The following is a 13,213-nucleotide window of genomic DNA, read 5'->3' on the forward strand; positions in this document are numbered from 1 at the left end:
CTTCATGGAAACTGGACTTTTTTTCATATTATTCATTGAAAGTTTCCTGTAAGTAAAAGTACAGGACTATTGGAAAACTGTCCTGTATTGGAAATGGAAATAGTTCCAGTGATGTTCCTCCTGATGGTCCTGCAGATTCAGGTGCTTCCAGAAGGAGGAGAGACTCCCATGTTCAAGCAGTTCTTCCTGGACTGGAAGGAGAGAGATCAGAGCGAGGGTTTTGGGAAGGTGTTCACCACTGAGAAGGTTGCCAAGATTCAGCAAGTTGAGTTTGATGCCTCAAAACTTCATGAGTCCCACCACATGGCAGCTCAGTATAACATGGTGGATGATGGGAGTGGAGAAACACAGGTGAATGAACTGTACTGTATGTCTGTGTATGTTCTCAGTCATCGACAGTGTTGGTCAAGTTACTTGAAAAAAGTAATCAGTAACTAATTACTGATTACTCCCCCAAAAAAGTAATCCTGTTACTTTACTAATTACTTATTTTCAAAAGTAATTAATTACTTAGTTACTTAGTTACTTTTTAACAACGCGATTTACAACCTGAATAGGTGATAAAGTGATAGATCTTTCAGCCCAATTCTACTTTTTCTACATAATCATCATACAAAATGTAATCAAATGGAAAAGTCTCTTTTTAAAACTTGTTTTATTCGTTTTAATCTTTTAACTTTATGCATCAAGCAAAAAAAATTAATTATCTGCAACATTCTCTGGCTGGAAGAAATTAGTTTAACATTTAAACCTATTTTCTGCACATTCCAGCACATAAAATAATTTTTTTTTTGTGTTTACACTCAGTCTTTCAAATAGATGCAAGTAAAACACAGCAGAAAATAAATAAAGTCAAAGACTAGCGGTCCTGTTGCTCTATTTTCACCTGTAAAGCAGGAGTGGGGTAGGCGGAGGTTTACCCTGGTGCAGGTGTGCAGCGGTCAGTGGAAGAATCCGCGAGTTTCTCTGTGAGTTTCCCATTACGTCGTAGCTACTCGGTGCTTGCTCGGAAGTTTAGGGGTTTTTTCCGCTGTAAAAAGAAGTTTTCTTCCCACGCACAACGGACACTAATGTTTTTGTCACTTTTTATGGAATCAAACTCAAAGTAAGGTCAGTACTTCCAGGCTTTAAACGCTGCACGCTCATACTCTCTCTGCACTCGATATATGATCCATTGTTGATCTGCACACAGCTGTTGTCACGAACGTCGCACTCGCTTACGTCACTGTCATGAGACATTCTCGCAAAAAATCACGGTTTTAGTAACGCAGTAACGCAGCGTTCCTACGGGAAAGTAACGGTAATCTAATTACCTTTTTTGCAACAGTAATCCCTTACTTTACTCGTTACTTGAAAAAAGTAATCGGATTACAGTAACGCATTACAAGTAACGCGTTACTGCCCATCTCTGGTCATCGAGGTCATGGTCATCTTTTTAAAGTTTCTTGAAGAAAAGAAAGAAAGAAAGAGTGATCCTTACCTTTAAGTGCAGATGTACAGGTGACTCTGGTTCTGTCGCTCACTCACATCTTGTGTATTTGATCTCGATAGGGTGAGGCAAGGTCTCACAGTGATTTCACCCGAAACCTCTGCTGATAATGACCCACACCCTTTCCACACCTTGGCTCGTGCGATGATACACATAATCAATAGTTGGTCAACGACCCTCTTAAGGCACAACTCCCACTAGGGTTTAAATACCTGAGACTCTCCACCGTTTGGTTTTAGAACTGAAGAAGCTTCTCGGAGGAGATTTGAAACATCTTCAAGAAACTGAAACAAGTCCTGTCTCTTTCTCTCCGAGCTCCTTAGAACTCTAAATGTAGTGTCCCTGTGAAACTATGCTGGTGCTTCACTTGTTACCTTTATCATTTTCTCTTTAGAGTTCACCATCTTTGGGGTAATGTGGTTAATCCAACAGTTGTTGTTTTTTCCTGTTTTACCAGGAATACTGTGGAGACACAGTAACAATTTCCCCCAAAAAATAAACAATAAATAAAAAAAATAAATTCTTCATTTCTGTGTTGTGGAAAAGAAAATTCAGTTCAATTCAGTTTTATTCATATAGCACCAAACAACAATTGCCTCAAGGCACTAAGACACATACACACTTTACTACTAAACATATTCACTCGTCCATCTAAACCGTTGAATTCAGCTTTCATGGCCACAGGTGTGTGAAATCAAGTACCTCAGCATGCATCAGAATCCTGGTTCATTTGTGCTTAAAGACTACTCCAGATTTTTATTGAGAATTATGCAGTTTAATGTCTCATTGCACTCTGAAATGAAAGTACAGTACCAATAAGCAATTGGAATCAAATAAATCATGGAATCAGTTTATAGACCAAAGTGTATTCTAACCTTTGACTCATCAGAGTAGCCATCTTTGCAGATATAACAGCTGAACACAGCCGTGGCTTCTGGCTACAACAGAAATCAAATCTTCTCCCACATCTGTAGCAGAAGTTCCCATAAACTTGGACCTTGTAGCTGCTTTGCTTTCACTCTTCTGTCCAGTTCATCCCAAACCAGCTTGATGGGGTTTAAGTCTGGAGACTGTGCTGGACCTCCGTGTTTTCACACTCACCATCTTGTTCTTTGTTCCTGAGGTGGTTCTGGCACAGCTTGGATTTATGTTTGGGGTCATTATCCTGCTGTAGGATGAAGCCCTGACCAACTAGGTGCATACCCGAGGGTCCTGCATGGATGCTGTGGTAGCTGTTTTGGTTCAGGCTGCCTCTCACTCTGGTCAAGTCACCGATCCAGCAAACAGCCCTAGACCATCACTTCCTCCTCCATGTTTGACAGTTGATGCCACACACTGTGGACCCGTCCTTTCACCTACTCGACGGCCTACAAAGATCCTGCGTGATGAATCGAAGATTTCAAACTTTGATCCATCGGTCCATAATATCTTCTTCCAGTCTTCAGTAGCCCAGTCGTGGTGTTTCATGGCCCAGACGAGCCTCTTTGTCTTATTCTGCCATGTTAGGGATGGCTTTCTTGCTGCAACTCATCCTGTCAAACCTGCAGTTTGCTGCAGCTTCTGAGCCTTTTGATGGTGAAGGAAACTGGACTCACTGACACCTTGACTTTCTCTGTAGGACAGACCTACATTTATAAGTGATGGTCTGTCTCTCTTCCAATGTTAATTGCCTTTTTCTCGCTATTTTTGTAGCAACACACTACTTTCTGCAGTACTGTTCGACTGATGCTCACGAGGGTATGATACCACAGTGTGCTCCAACACTGCTTTCATGCAGACAGAGCAGGTTGGAAGTAATCCAGAGAAGTTGGAACAATTGGCAGCACCAGCTTTCAAAGCTTGATCAAACTGCATTTCTGCAGAACAGCTTTAAACTGTTGGCCCATGTTGTGTTCCCTGAAAAACCTTTTAATGTAATTCTGAAATGTACTTTTCTTTCAGTTTTGGGCAACCTTACCTTTTATTTTAACCTCTGGCAGTTCACCACTTACCTTTGTACCATTTCAAACTATTCATTGGACGTGAACGACATGAATCACAATAAATAACTGGAAAAATTGGGGCTTTCTAAAACCTTTGAGCAGTATTGTAAATAAAATTAAATGACACTGAAAATTGACAAGCAGCTGCTGGGCAGCCAACTAGTTAACAAGGAGACGAAGACAGCAGTTGTGGTAGATGTGACAATCATCAGAAAGAAGGAGAAAACAAAACAGAAGTACGAGGGGCTTTAGGTGCTTCAGATTGTGGCTCTGAAACTGTTGTTGCTCTTTGAGCCTCAGTGAACTTTAGTTGGAGACCTCCATGTACTATAAGGAGCTTTCATGTGTTGACATTGGTGGCATTGATGTCCTTGTGTGGCCAGTTATTATTCCACCTGAGTATGTGTATGTGTTGATAGCATGGGTCTTATTCTTATCATTGAGATAATAATAATAATTGGATTGGATTTATATAGCGCTTTTCAAGGCACCCAAAGCGCCACACACTGGTGGCCACTATTCATTCACTCTCACATTCACACACTGGTGGAGGCAGCTACAGTTGTAGCCACAGCTGCCCTGGGGCAGACTGACAGAAGCGAGGCTGCCATATCTCGCCATCGGCCCCTCTGGCTAACACCAGTAGGCAGTAGGTGTAGGCGGTCTTGCCCAAGGACACAACAACCAGGACAGAGAGCCCGGGGATCGAACCGGCGACCTTCCGGTTACAGATGCGCCCGTGAGATGGCTTCTCACTCATCTTAGCTTCTAAATTGGTGCACTCGAGTGAGATCTTTGAGGTCTGCGGACCAAATGCTAGTTTGGTCCGCTAGTTGTCCCTAGGTCTCGATTAACACACAGAGCAGATCGGACTTTTGCTGTGACCGCTCCGAAACTGTGGACTAAACTGCCTTTAGATATCAGATTCTTTTAAAACTCGTCTAAAGACCCATTTTTACTCCTTGGCTTTTAAGGCCAGTCAGGTCTGTCATTATTTTATTATTTTATTATCCTTAATTTTACTTTCTTTTTAAATTGTATCTGATTATTCTGTTGTACAGCACTTTGGTCAACAGAGTGCTATATAAGTCAAATTAACTTGATTTGATTCTGGAGCTATTTGGCTGTAGGTGACATGATTCATGTTGGCACATGACGCTAGGAACACAGCTTTGAGGGAAGATGAGTTGACCTGTTGCAACAGCAAATCAGTTTTTGTTGAAAATTATTATGGTATTACTAGAGAAATAACTATTCTTATTTTTCTCATTTTATAGATCTGGAGGGTGGAGAGCAGCGGTACGGTCCCTGCTGATCCTAAGAACTATGGTCAGTTCTACGGTGGAGACTGCTACATCATCCTGTACACTTACAGGACGGGGCAGATAATCTACACCTGGTATGAGTTCAGAAACTGAGCTACTTTGCATCCAATACTCTGATTCTCACCACCAAATGTCCGGTCACTGCTGATGCTGGTAAACAGTGGTGCACCCCCAGGACTAGTCGACCTTTAGGGCACACTCCAAATGGTCACTGGCCCTTTTGACACCATTTCCCTGCTTTCAGAAAATATGAAGGGGGGGTGGAGTCTCATTGTTATCTTTGTATTTAACACTGAAGCAGCTGAAACTGAGCAGCCCGTCTAACACGATAAAGCTTGTGGTTAAGGTTAGGGAGCGTCGTCCTATTGGATTCCATCCACAATCTGGCGTGTATCACAGGGACGTGGAAGGTTACCTTTCGCATTCCTATGGAGCGCCTCGGGACGTGGCGGTATGTTACGCGTCGGGAATGAGAACAGTCTCTGTATGCTATTCTCATTACCAAGCAAGATGAAAGGACAAAGAATCCAAAATTGAATTCCAACATCATTAGTGAACCAAGGGAATAAAACATCTTCAGGAAAGTGATGATGAAATCAATCGATGGAATAAAATCTGGGGGAGCATATTTTGGAGGGAGACATTAAAATACCAGTCTGCCCCCTCAAGTTGAATCTGTTCATCTGGGCGTAGCGTTCAGTCACTCATTCAAGTGTCTTCTTTGGTCTTAGGTGATTGCAGGTTTCCCCGACCATAGAAACAGTACATTTGCATTATGAAAAAAAAACATTTCTCCCACTGAAAACGCTACGTCCAGGTGAACAGAATCAACTTTTTGGGATTTCCATACTTGGATGATTGAGCATGCAAAAATTGTGAGACAAGGGTATCTCAACAGTTTGTACACTGACTGGACCTTTTAGAAGGTTTGCAGTATTACAAAGAGGATTTACAAGGTACAAGTAAGGGATTACTGTATCAACAAAAACTGAAACGGGAGAATTAAGGGAAGTCCTGAGTTATGCCTACAAGAAGAATACTACAAGAATGATTTGTAAAACAGATCAGGCTGATGGATCAAAATATAATGAATAAAGGATTCATGCAGGGTGATGCAGGAAGGTGGGAAAAATAACTCAACACTGGCATGTTGCAAAAGGACAGGTGTTCAGTGTTAAGTGAGGACACCTCATCCAGAAGGTCAAAGAAGTGGAGAACGTTTGGTTGGGAAAAAATGTTCATTTTATTTTGCATATCAGAAAACATTTTTCAAGCTATTGGAGCCATGTCGGCGGTTCCAAGGCTTGGAGAATGTTCTTTTGAAATATGAGATTATCCATGTGATTTCTGTCTTTTTAATCAGAATGCAGGTTTTTTATTGTTTTTCTTAAAAAGGAGAGTGTATGTAAATATTGTTAGTAGACTTTTAAAAAATTACACAAACCTGGTATTCAATTCAATTCAATTTTATTTATACAGCGCCAAAACCCAACAACAGTTACCTTTTGGTGCTTTATATTGTAAGGTAGATCCTACAATAATACATACAGAGAAAAACCCAACAATCATATGACCCCCTATGAGCAGCACTTTGGTGACAGTGGGAAGGAAAAACTCCCTTTTAACAGGAAGAAACCTCCAGCAGAACCAGGCTCAGGGAGGGGCGGGTCCATCTGCTGTGATTGGTTGGGGTGAGAGAAGGAAGACAGGATAAAGACATGCTGTGGAAGAGAGACAGAGATTAATAACAGATACGATTCAATACAGAGAGGTCTGTTAATACATAGTGAGTGAGAAAGGTGACTGGAAAGGAAAAACTCAATGCATCATGGGAATCCCCCGGCAGCCTACATCTATTGCAGCATAACTAAGGGAGGATTCAGGGTCACCTGGTCCAGCCCTAACTATATGCTTTAGCAAAAAGGAAAGTTTGAAGCCTAATCTTAAAAGTAGAGATAGTGTCTGTCTCCTGAATCCAAACTGGAAGCTTTTAAATACTCTAGGAACAACAAGTAGGCCTGCAGAGCGAGAGCGAAGTGCTCTAATAGGGTGATATGGTACTACAAGGTCATTAAGATAAGATGGGGCCTGATTATTGTCACGGTCCTGGGTCGGTGACTCAGTTATTTTTGGTTTTTGTACTTTTACTTTTGATTTTATTATGAATTATGACTGTTTGTGTTTTGGTTTCTGTCCTAGTATTTCTGGCTCCCTAGTTTTGTAGAACTTCCTGAGTTCTAGTTTTTAGGCTTTGTTATTTGGTTTGGTGTTAATTCTGTGCTCCTCTGTTCTGTGTCGGCCCTGCCTGTGTGTCCCCTCCAGTGTAGTCAGGTCTCTGTGTAGAGCCCACGTCTCTGAGTCGCTGTCTTTGTGTGTGTTTTGAGTTTCCTGTTTTACTTTGAAGGTTCGTGTCTGATGTCAGCGTGTTCAGTTTTACTTGCCTCCTGTCTCGTTAGCCCTGATCTCTCCCAGCGTCATCCTGTCTGGTCTCCCAGTGTCTTTCTGCATCTCCCTGTTCTCCGTTTCATGTTTGGTTTTTACTTGTTTTCCCAGTTTAGGTTTTCTCAGCTCTCGTCTTTGTTGTATGTTCACTCACCATGAATAAAGCTCCTTCACATCAGCAGTGCCTGCATCTTGGGTCCTTTAATAATTCCACACGGTTTGCTCTGCTAACCATGACAGTTATTTAAGATCTTGTATGTGAGGAGCAGGATTTTGAATTCAATTCTGGATTAAACAGGGCTCAGATTTTAAATTCAAATGACTATTCCTAAGCGTGGATGATAATGCATCATCCATAATACAGAATCTTTATTACAAAATGAGCTGAGGAAGCTCCCATCACAGAACACCCTGTGGACAGCTAAGACTGCTAATACAGTGAATCACAGCTACATGAGCTGCGTGTGTTTGTTTATTTGTTTGGTAGTTTTTTCTGATTATTTTCACTTTTTTCACATTTTACTAAATCAAAGTGGGAGAACGGACTGAGTGAACCAAAGTAAAAAGTTATTTGATGCATTTTTATTTTAAGAATATAGACTGGTTCACTTTCTAGATTTACTGTAACTTGACTAACTGAACGTTGATCACTGTTACTGTCCCCTGCAGGCAGGGAGCCAGCTGCTCTGTGGATGAGCTGACTGCCTCCGCGTTCCTGACTGTAGAGCTGGATCGTTCACTGGGAGGGAATGCGGTTCAGGTACAAATAAATATGAGAAGCACTTGTACTGATTGCTTTGTTAATTGTTCTAAAAGTACTGTGCAAAATCTTGAGCCACTCCTCATTTCTTTATATTTTGCTAGAAAATAGGAAGTTGGTGCAGTGATTCATTGAAACATGCTCAGAGTGCACACTATGTACCTGACAGGAGCTCACGTAATGGCCCTTCTTTTATTCAATTCAATTCAATTCAATTTTATTTATATAGCGCCAAATCACAACAAAAGTCGCCTCAAGGCGCTTCATAGATACAGAGAAAAACCCAACAATCATATGACCCCCTATGAGCAGCACTTTGGCGACAGTGGGAAGGAAAAACTCCCTTTTAACAGGAAGAAACCTCCGGCAGAACCAGGCTCAGGGAGGGGCGGGGCCATCTGCTGTGATTGGTTGGGGTGAGAGAAGGAAGACAGGATAAAGACATGCTGTGGAAGAGAGACAGAGATTAATAACAGATATGATTCAATACAGAGAGGTCTGTTAACACATAGTGAGTGAGAAAGGTGACTGGAAAGGAAAAACTCAATGCATCATGGGAATCCCCCGGCAGCCTACGTCTATTGCAGCATAACTAAGGGAGGATTCAGGGTCACCTGGTCCAGCCCTAACTATATGCTTTAGCAAAAAGGAAAGTTTGAAGCCTAATCCTTTATGCACACTTGTGGAAAGCTTGTTGAAAGCCTTCCCAGAAGAGCTGGCTGGGTCATATTAAACCCACTGGATTAAAAAATCACTCAATTTGATATTCGTGTGATGGCAGACGAGCAAATACTGACACTATAGTGTAGATCATTCCTAATGGAATCAGGTCCATAATCAGCAATGGATCACAGATGTGATACCAAAGGAGCAGGAAGCCAGGCAAGCTCCGCCCCTGAAGCACATAAGCAGACCTACACGTGCACACACACGGGCGAGTCGACCAGAAACACTTTAAATTGTCCTGTGAAAAATAATTGTCTTGAACTTTCTTTAACTGGTGCGTTAAAAACCAGTTTGCTTCATATTTCAGGTCAGAGTGCCTCAGGGTAAAGAACCCCCACATCTGCTCAGTCTTTTTAAATCTAAACCCCTCGTTGTGTATAAGAGCGGCACGTCGCGCCTGGGCAGTCATCCTCCTCCACCTCCTACGCGACTCTTCCAAGTCAGACGGAACCTGGGCACCATCACCAGGATTGCTGAGGTAAGCATTTCCTGCTCGTCGTTAGTAATGATGTGTTTATGCAAAGATGCTGAACTTCTTGTCTGTTTCAGGTTGATGCCAGTGCCGCCAGCCTAAACTCTAATGATGCCTTCGTTCTGAGGAGCCCTGATGGGCAGGGGTTTCTGTGGATAGGCAAAGGGGCCAGTGAGGAAGAGGAACAAGGAGCTGAGTACATGAGCAACGAGCTGAACTGCAGCTGCAAACGCATCACTGAAGGACAAGAACCAGGTCACGATCAACACTTGGCATACATATACCAAATGTGTGTGTCCATATGATACGCACACGCAGACACAAGCTCGCATAGGTCTGCATGTTGTCACACAGCATAGACGTTGTCGCTAGCAGCAGCAGGTCGAATCTATAAGCCGGGATTCTCACTAATGTGGTAATTCAATATTCCAGCCACGAGAGGCTCTGAGCTGCTGCCTTTAGTAGTGTCCAGAAGCAGCGATGAGCAACAGGTGAGTGATTAGCGGCAGGTGAGTATGTCAGAGGCAGGAGCCCGAGGTGAGCTCCGCCCCGGCCAAGTGATGCAGGAGCAGGAGCTAAAACACATGTAGTCTTGCAGGGCTGGCCGGGCAGACTCAGGGACCACAACAGACATAAAGTTTTATTTTGAACACTTGTTGCAAAAAGGAAAATCTCCATTCAAAAGAAACTAAATACAAATATGATAGAAAGTGAAGATTTTTACCAGCGCTCATGTCTCCGTTTGCAACATGAGGTCATGTTTTTACAACCAACCTTCCAGTTAGTGTCCAACTTATTGATTTGGTTCACCATCTCACAGTAGTCGTAGTTTGTTTGTCAGCTGTTGGTAAGTTTGATCAGTTCATCAGCTGTGGGTACCCCCCCCCCCCCCCACTGTATTTGGAAGTGTTTGTGCGTGCATGGCAGTCTGTCTACAAACACGATCGCTCAAAATGTTTAGAGCGGTAGAAGATTGGGGTAATGTTAACAATTCATTACATCTGGCTTACATCCACCAAGATCTTCAAGGTTAACTTCACAATTTATTGATTGAAAATTGACAACAAAGCCTTATAACTTGAAAACAGCTGTTTGATTGGTCTTAGGCTGAGATCACACAACACACTGTGAGATTCTCAGTGCCAGAGACGCAGCATTGGGCTGTTAGATCAGAGCACTGTGATGCAGCACACAGGTGTGCTGTGTAAGATTATCTAGATTATCTAGTTCCACCTGATTAATACTCCAAGCAATCAGCATGAGTAACTGGCAGAACAGTTACATTCTCTTCCACTAGAGGGCAGTGCATCTACCTGCTCTAATTAAATGGGTTGCAAACTGCCAGTAAAACAGAAGAAGAAGAAGGAATTTCATAATAATCATGCTGTGAGTGAGAGAACGCAGTGTTTAACAGCAATAGATGAATATTTGAAAAGAAAAAGTCGTCAGTCTGACCTGGTCCTGGAGAAAACTCTGATGAAGGCCCAGCATGAGTAGGGGACAGAAGAAAGCAGAAAGGTTATACTGGGGACAAGCCGAGTTAATTCCACTACACCTGGTGCGCAGGGGAAAGGATCAATATGCTTTTTGTGACGTTTTTGTCTGGTGGTGCGCCGTGTGATTTTTCTAATGTGAGATATGTACCGTGGCTCCACAAGATTGGGAAACACTGGATGACACCCAAAGTTAAACTAGTTAATCTTCTATTTGCATGTTTTTAAAAACTCCCAAAAGGCAACTGGAAGCTCAGATTATCTGTGTCAGCAATAATATCTCAGAGGGCAAATCTGTAAACTGAGAATAAAACAAACAAGAGCACTGAGACGGAAACACCTTTTCTCAGGAATCCCCAAAATGCACCAGATTATCCTGAAAACTGTTAATAACGTGTCATTCTACTGTTTACACTGTCTCACGGTCTCACCATCATCGCTACATTTGAACATTTCCAGCAAAAAGAACTGGTTAAAAGCAAGGACCATGAATTAAAAAGCACATCATGAATGAACTGTTTCCCAATGAAATCAACCATGACTGAATAGAGCTCATTGGAATCAAACATATTATTAAAAAGCACATGTAGATACAGCATGTTATCAGTTGGATTTACCCAAAGGTAGCACAAAACTCTTGGATAGAATCAGAACAAGCAGACGGTAACGGTAAACTTTCAGAACGTCCCTTGATTACAGCTTTAATTAAATGCCACTGCTGCTTAAAAAACCCATTCATCTTCTCCACCTCGCCAGCCTGATGAAAAACCCTCGAAGTCACAAACTCAGAACCCAGCAGGTTTTCTCCAAACGCACAACTCAGACTTTCAGGTCAACAGAGCAAGTCTTTGCTTTACAGCATGGGCGCAAGAAGGAATCACACACCTCCTTTAAGATAATAAACTCATGTCAGATACTAATTTGTTTCAAAGCTTTGGACAAGACAAGAAAAAACTGTTCTCTCAAAATTATATATATAACTCAACATCTGTACTCATCCCCGAGTGGGACAAAGACCTTCCACTATCTTTGAAACCTGATTTTTGGACAAATTCTCAATGACAAAAAACCAAAAACATCCTTCACAGAAACCATATCACACAACACATGTTGAACAAAATGGTTTTATGGGTGTTACGCCCTGTGTAGGGGTACAGGAACGTAGCATATGTTAAAAGTGACCCCGCCCTGGTCTCCGAAACCATACCACAGGCGATTTAGATGTGAAACTGGTTTATTGTGCCTAAACTGCAGCGTGACTCCGGGGTGAACAAAGGCCAAAATAACAAACAAAACCAGTCCAGGAGGTGCTACCTGAACCCTACGTGATAAAAAGAACAAACCAAAGACAAATGCTACCCCTGACTGAATAAACAGGAGAAAATAAGAAGGCAGCTCACCCTTCGGCTTCAGTGACTGTTTACACCTGACTCTAAACTACACACTATATACAGAAGCTCAACAATCCTCAGGAACACACACGAGTAACACAGGGTTGGAGGCCAAGGATGGGTCTGCTGCTGTCAGGTGCTGCCCAGGGACGACTGACTGTGGCTCAAGTGGCAGAGCAGATCAGCAGATCAGCTACTGATTGGAAGGTCGGTGGTTCGATCCTTGGCTTCCCCAGTCTACATGTCAGATATCGGCAATACTAACCCCAAGTTGCCCTCCGATGTAGATTAGTTTGCACTTGTGTTTAGAAGTGCTTGTACGAGTGGGTGTGAATGAGGCATGTTGTATAGAGCGCTTTGAGAACTCCGGGAGAGTAGAAAAGCGCTACATCAGTCCATTTACCATGATCAGGGGACCAATCAGCAGCCGTCAGCTTCTCCAATCAGGGACCTGCAGAGACTCTTAAAGACACAGACAGGCGGAACAAAGAACAGCCACCCGGACACATTATGGCGAGTAACAATGGGTTTCTCTGATTCTGGGATTTGTACTCAGTGTACTCAAAACACCACAGACACTCCTTTAGTCAACTAGCTCTGTCCTGCAGCTCTGGTCCAAGCGTACTAAATAGATGAACGTGTGAACTCACTGGACTACTCCTCCCCTGCAGCTGAGCCACAAACCAACCCCACTGCCACATACACTCCCACTTAGGCTGGGGAGCCGTCTTACCTGCTGGGAGAAAACGGCCCTCAGCTCGAAGCTTTAGGATGAAGGTGAGGGTAAAGTTAGAGGTGTCTTGCAGGGGACCAGAGCTCCCTCCCAGGTTGCAGACCGCTGCCCTATATGAACGTTTGAATGGCTTCATACTTATACTTGAATGTGATTATACGAGCTTTTGTCTTGCAGCTAATTTCTGGGCTGAATTAGGAGGGAAGAAGGAGTACCAGACATCAGAGAGGCTGGAGAGTCCGTCTATGACTCATCCTCCTCGACTCTTTGGATGTTCCAACAAGACCGGCAGGTTCACAGTAAGTTTCTGACATCTGTCATTTTCCCCTCATAGGAATCTATTTGTTACTTTTCTTTCCAGCATATTATTTATTCTGTTTTTATTGTATTAGTTTATAAT

The 13,213-nt window shown here is 42.7% G+C and overlaps 1 protein-coding gene across 1 annotated transcript in view; it reads left to right on the plus strand.

Moving 5' to 3' along the window:
- The window catches only part of scin (scinderin), a 30,612-nt gene that overhangs the window by 13,863 nt on the left and 3,536 nt on the right, over positions 1-13,213 (plus strand). The window contains exons 8-13 of the mRNA XM_085147792.1: positions 136-351; positions 4,749-4,870; positions 7,908-7,998; positions 9,032-9,202; positions 9,274-9,451; positions 12,991-13,112. Of these exons, the coding sequence (XP_085003918.1) occupies positions 136-351; positions 4,749-4,870; positions 7,908-7,998; positions 9,032-9,202; positions 9,274-9,451; positions 12,991-13,112 (900 nt within the window). The remainder of the gene's footprint in view (positions 1-135; positions 352-4,748; positions 4,871-7,907; positions 7,999-9,031; positions 9,203-9,273; positions 9,452-12,990; positions 13,113-13,213) is intronic.

Source organism: Neolamprologus multifasciatus, chromosome 22 (genome assembly GCF_963576455.1).
Source record: "Neolamprologus multifasciatus chromosome 22, fNeoMul1.2, whole genome shotgun sequence".
Lineage (NCBI taxonomy): Eukaryota > Metazoa > Chordata > Actinopteri > Cichliformes > Cichlidae > Neolamprologus > Neolamprologus multifasciatus.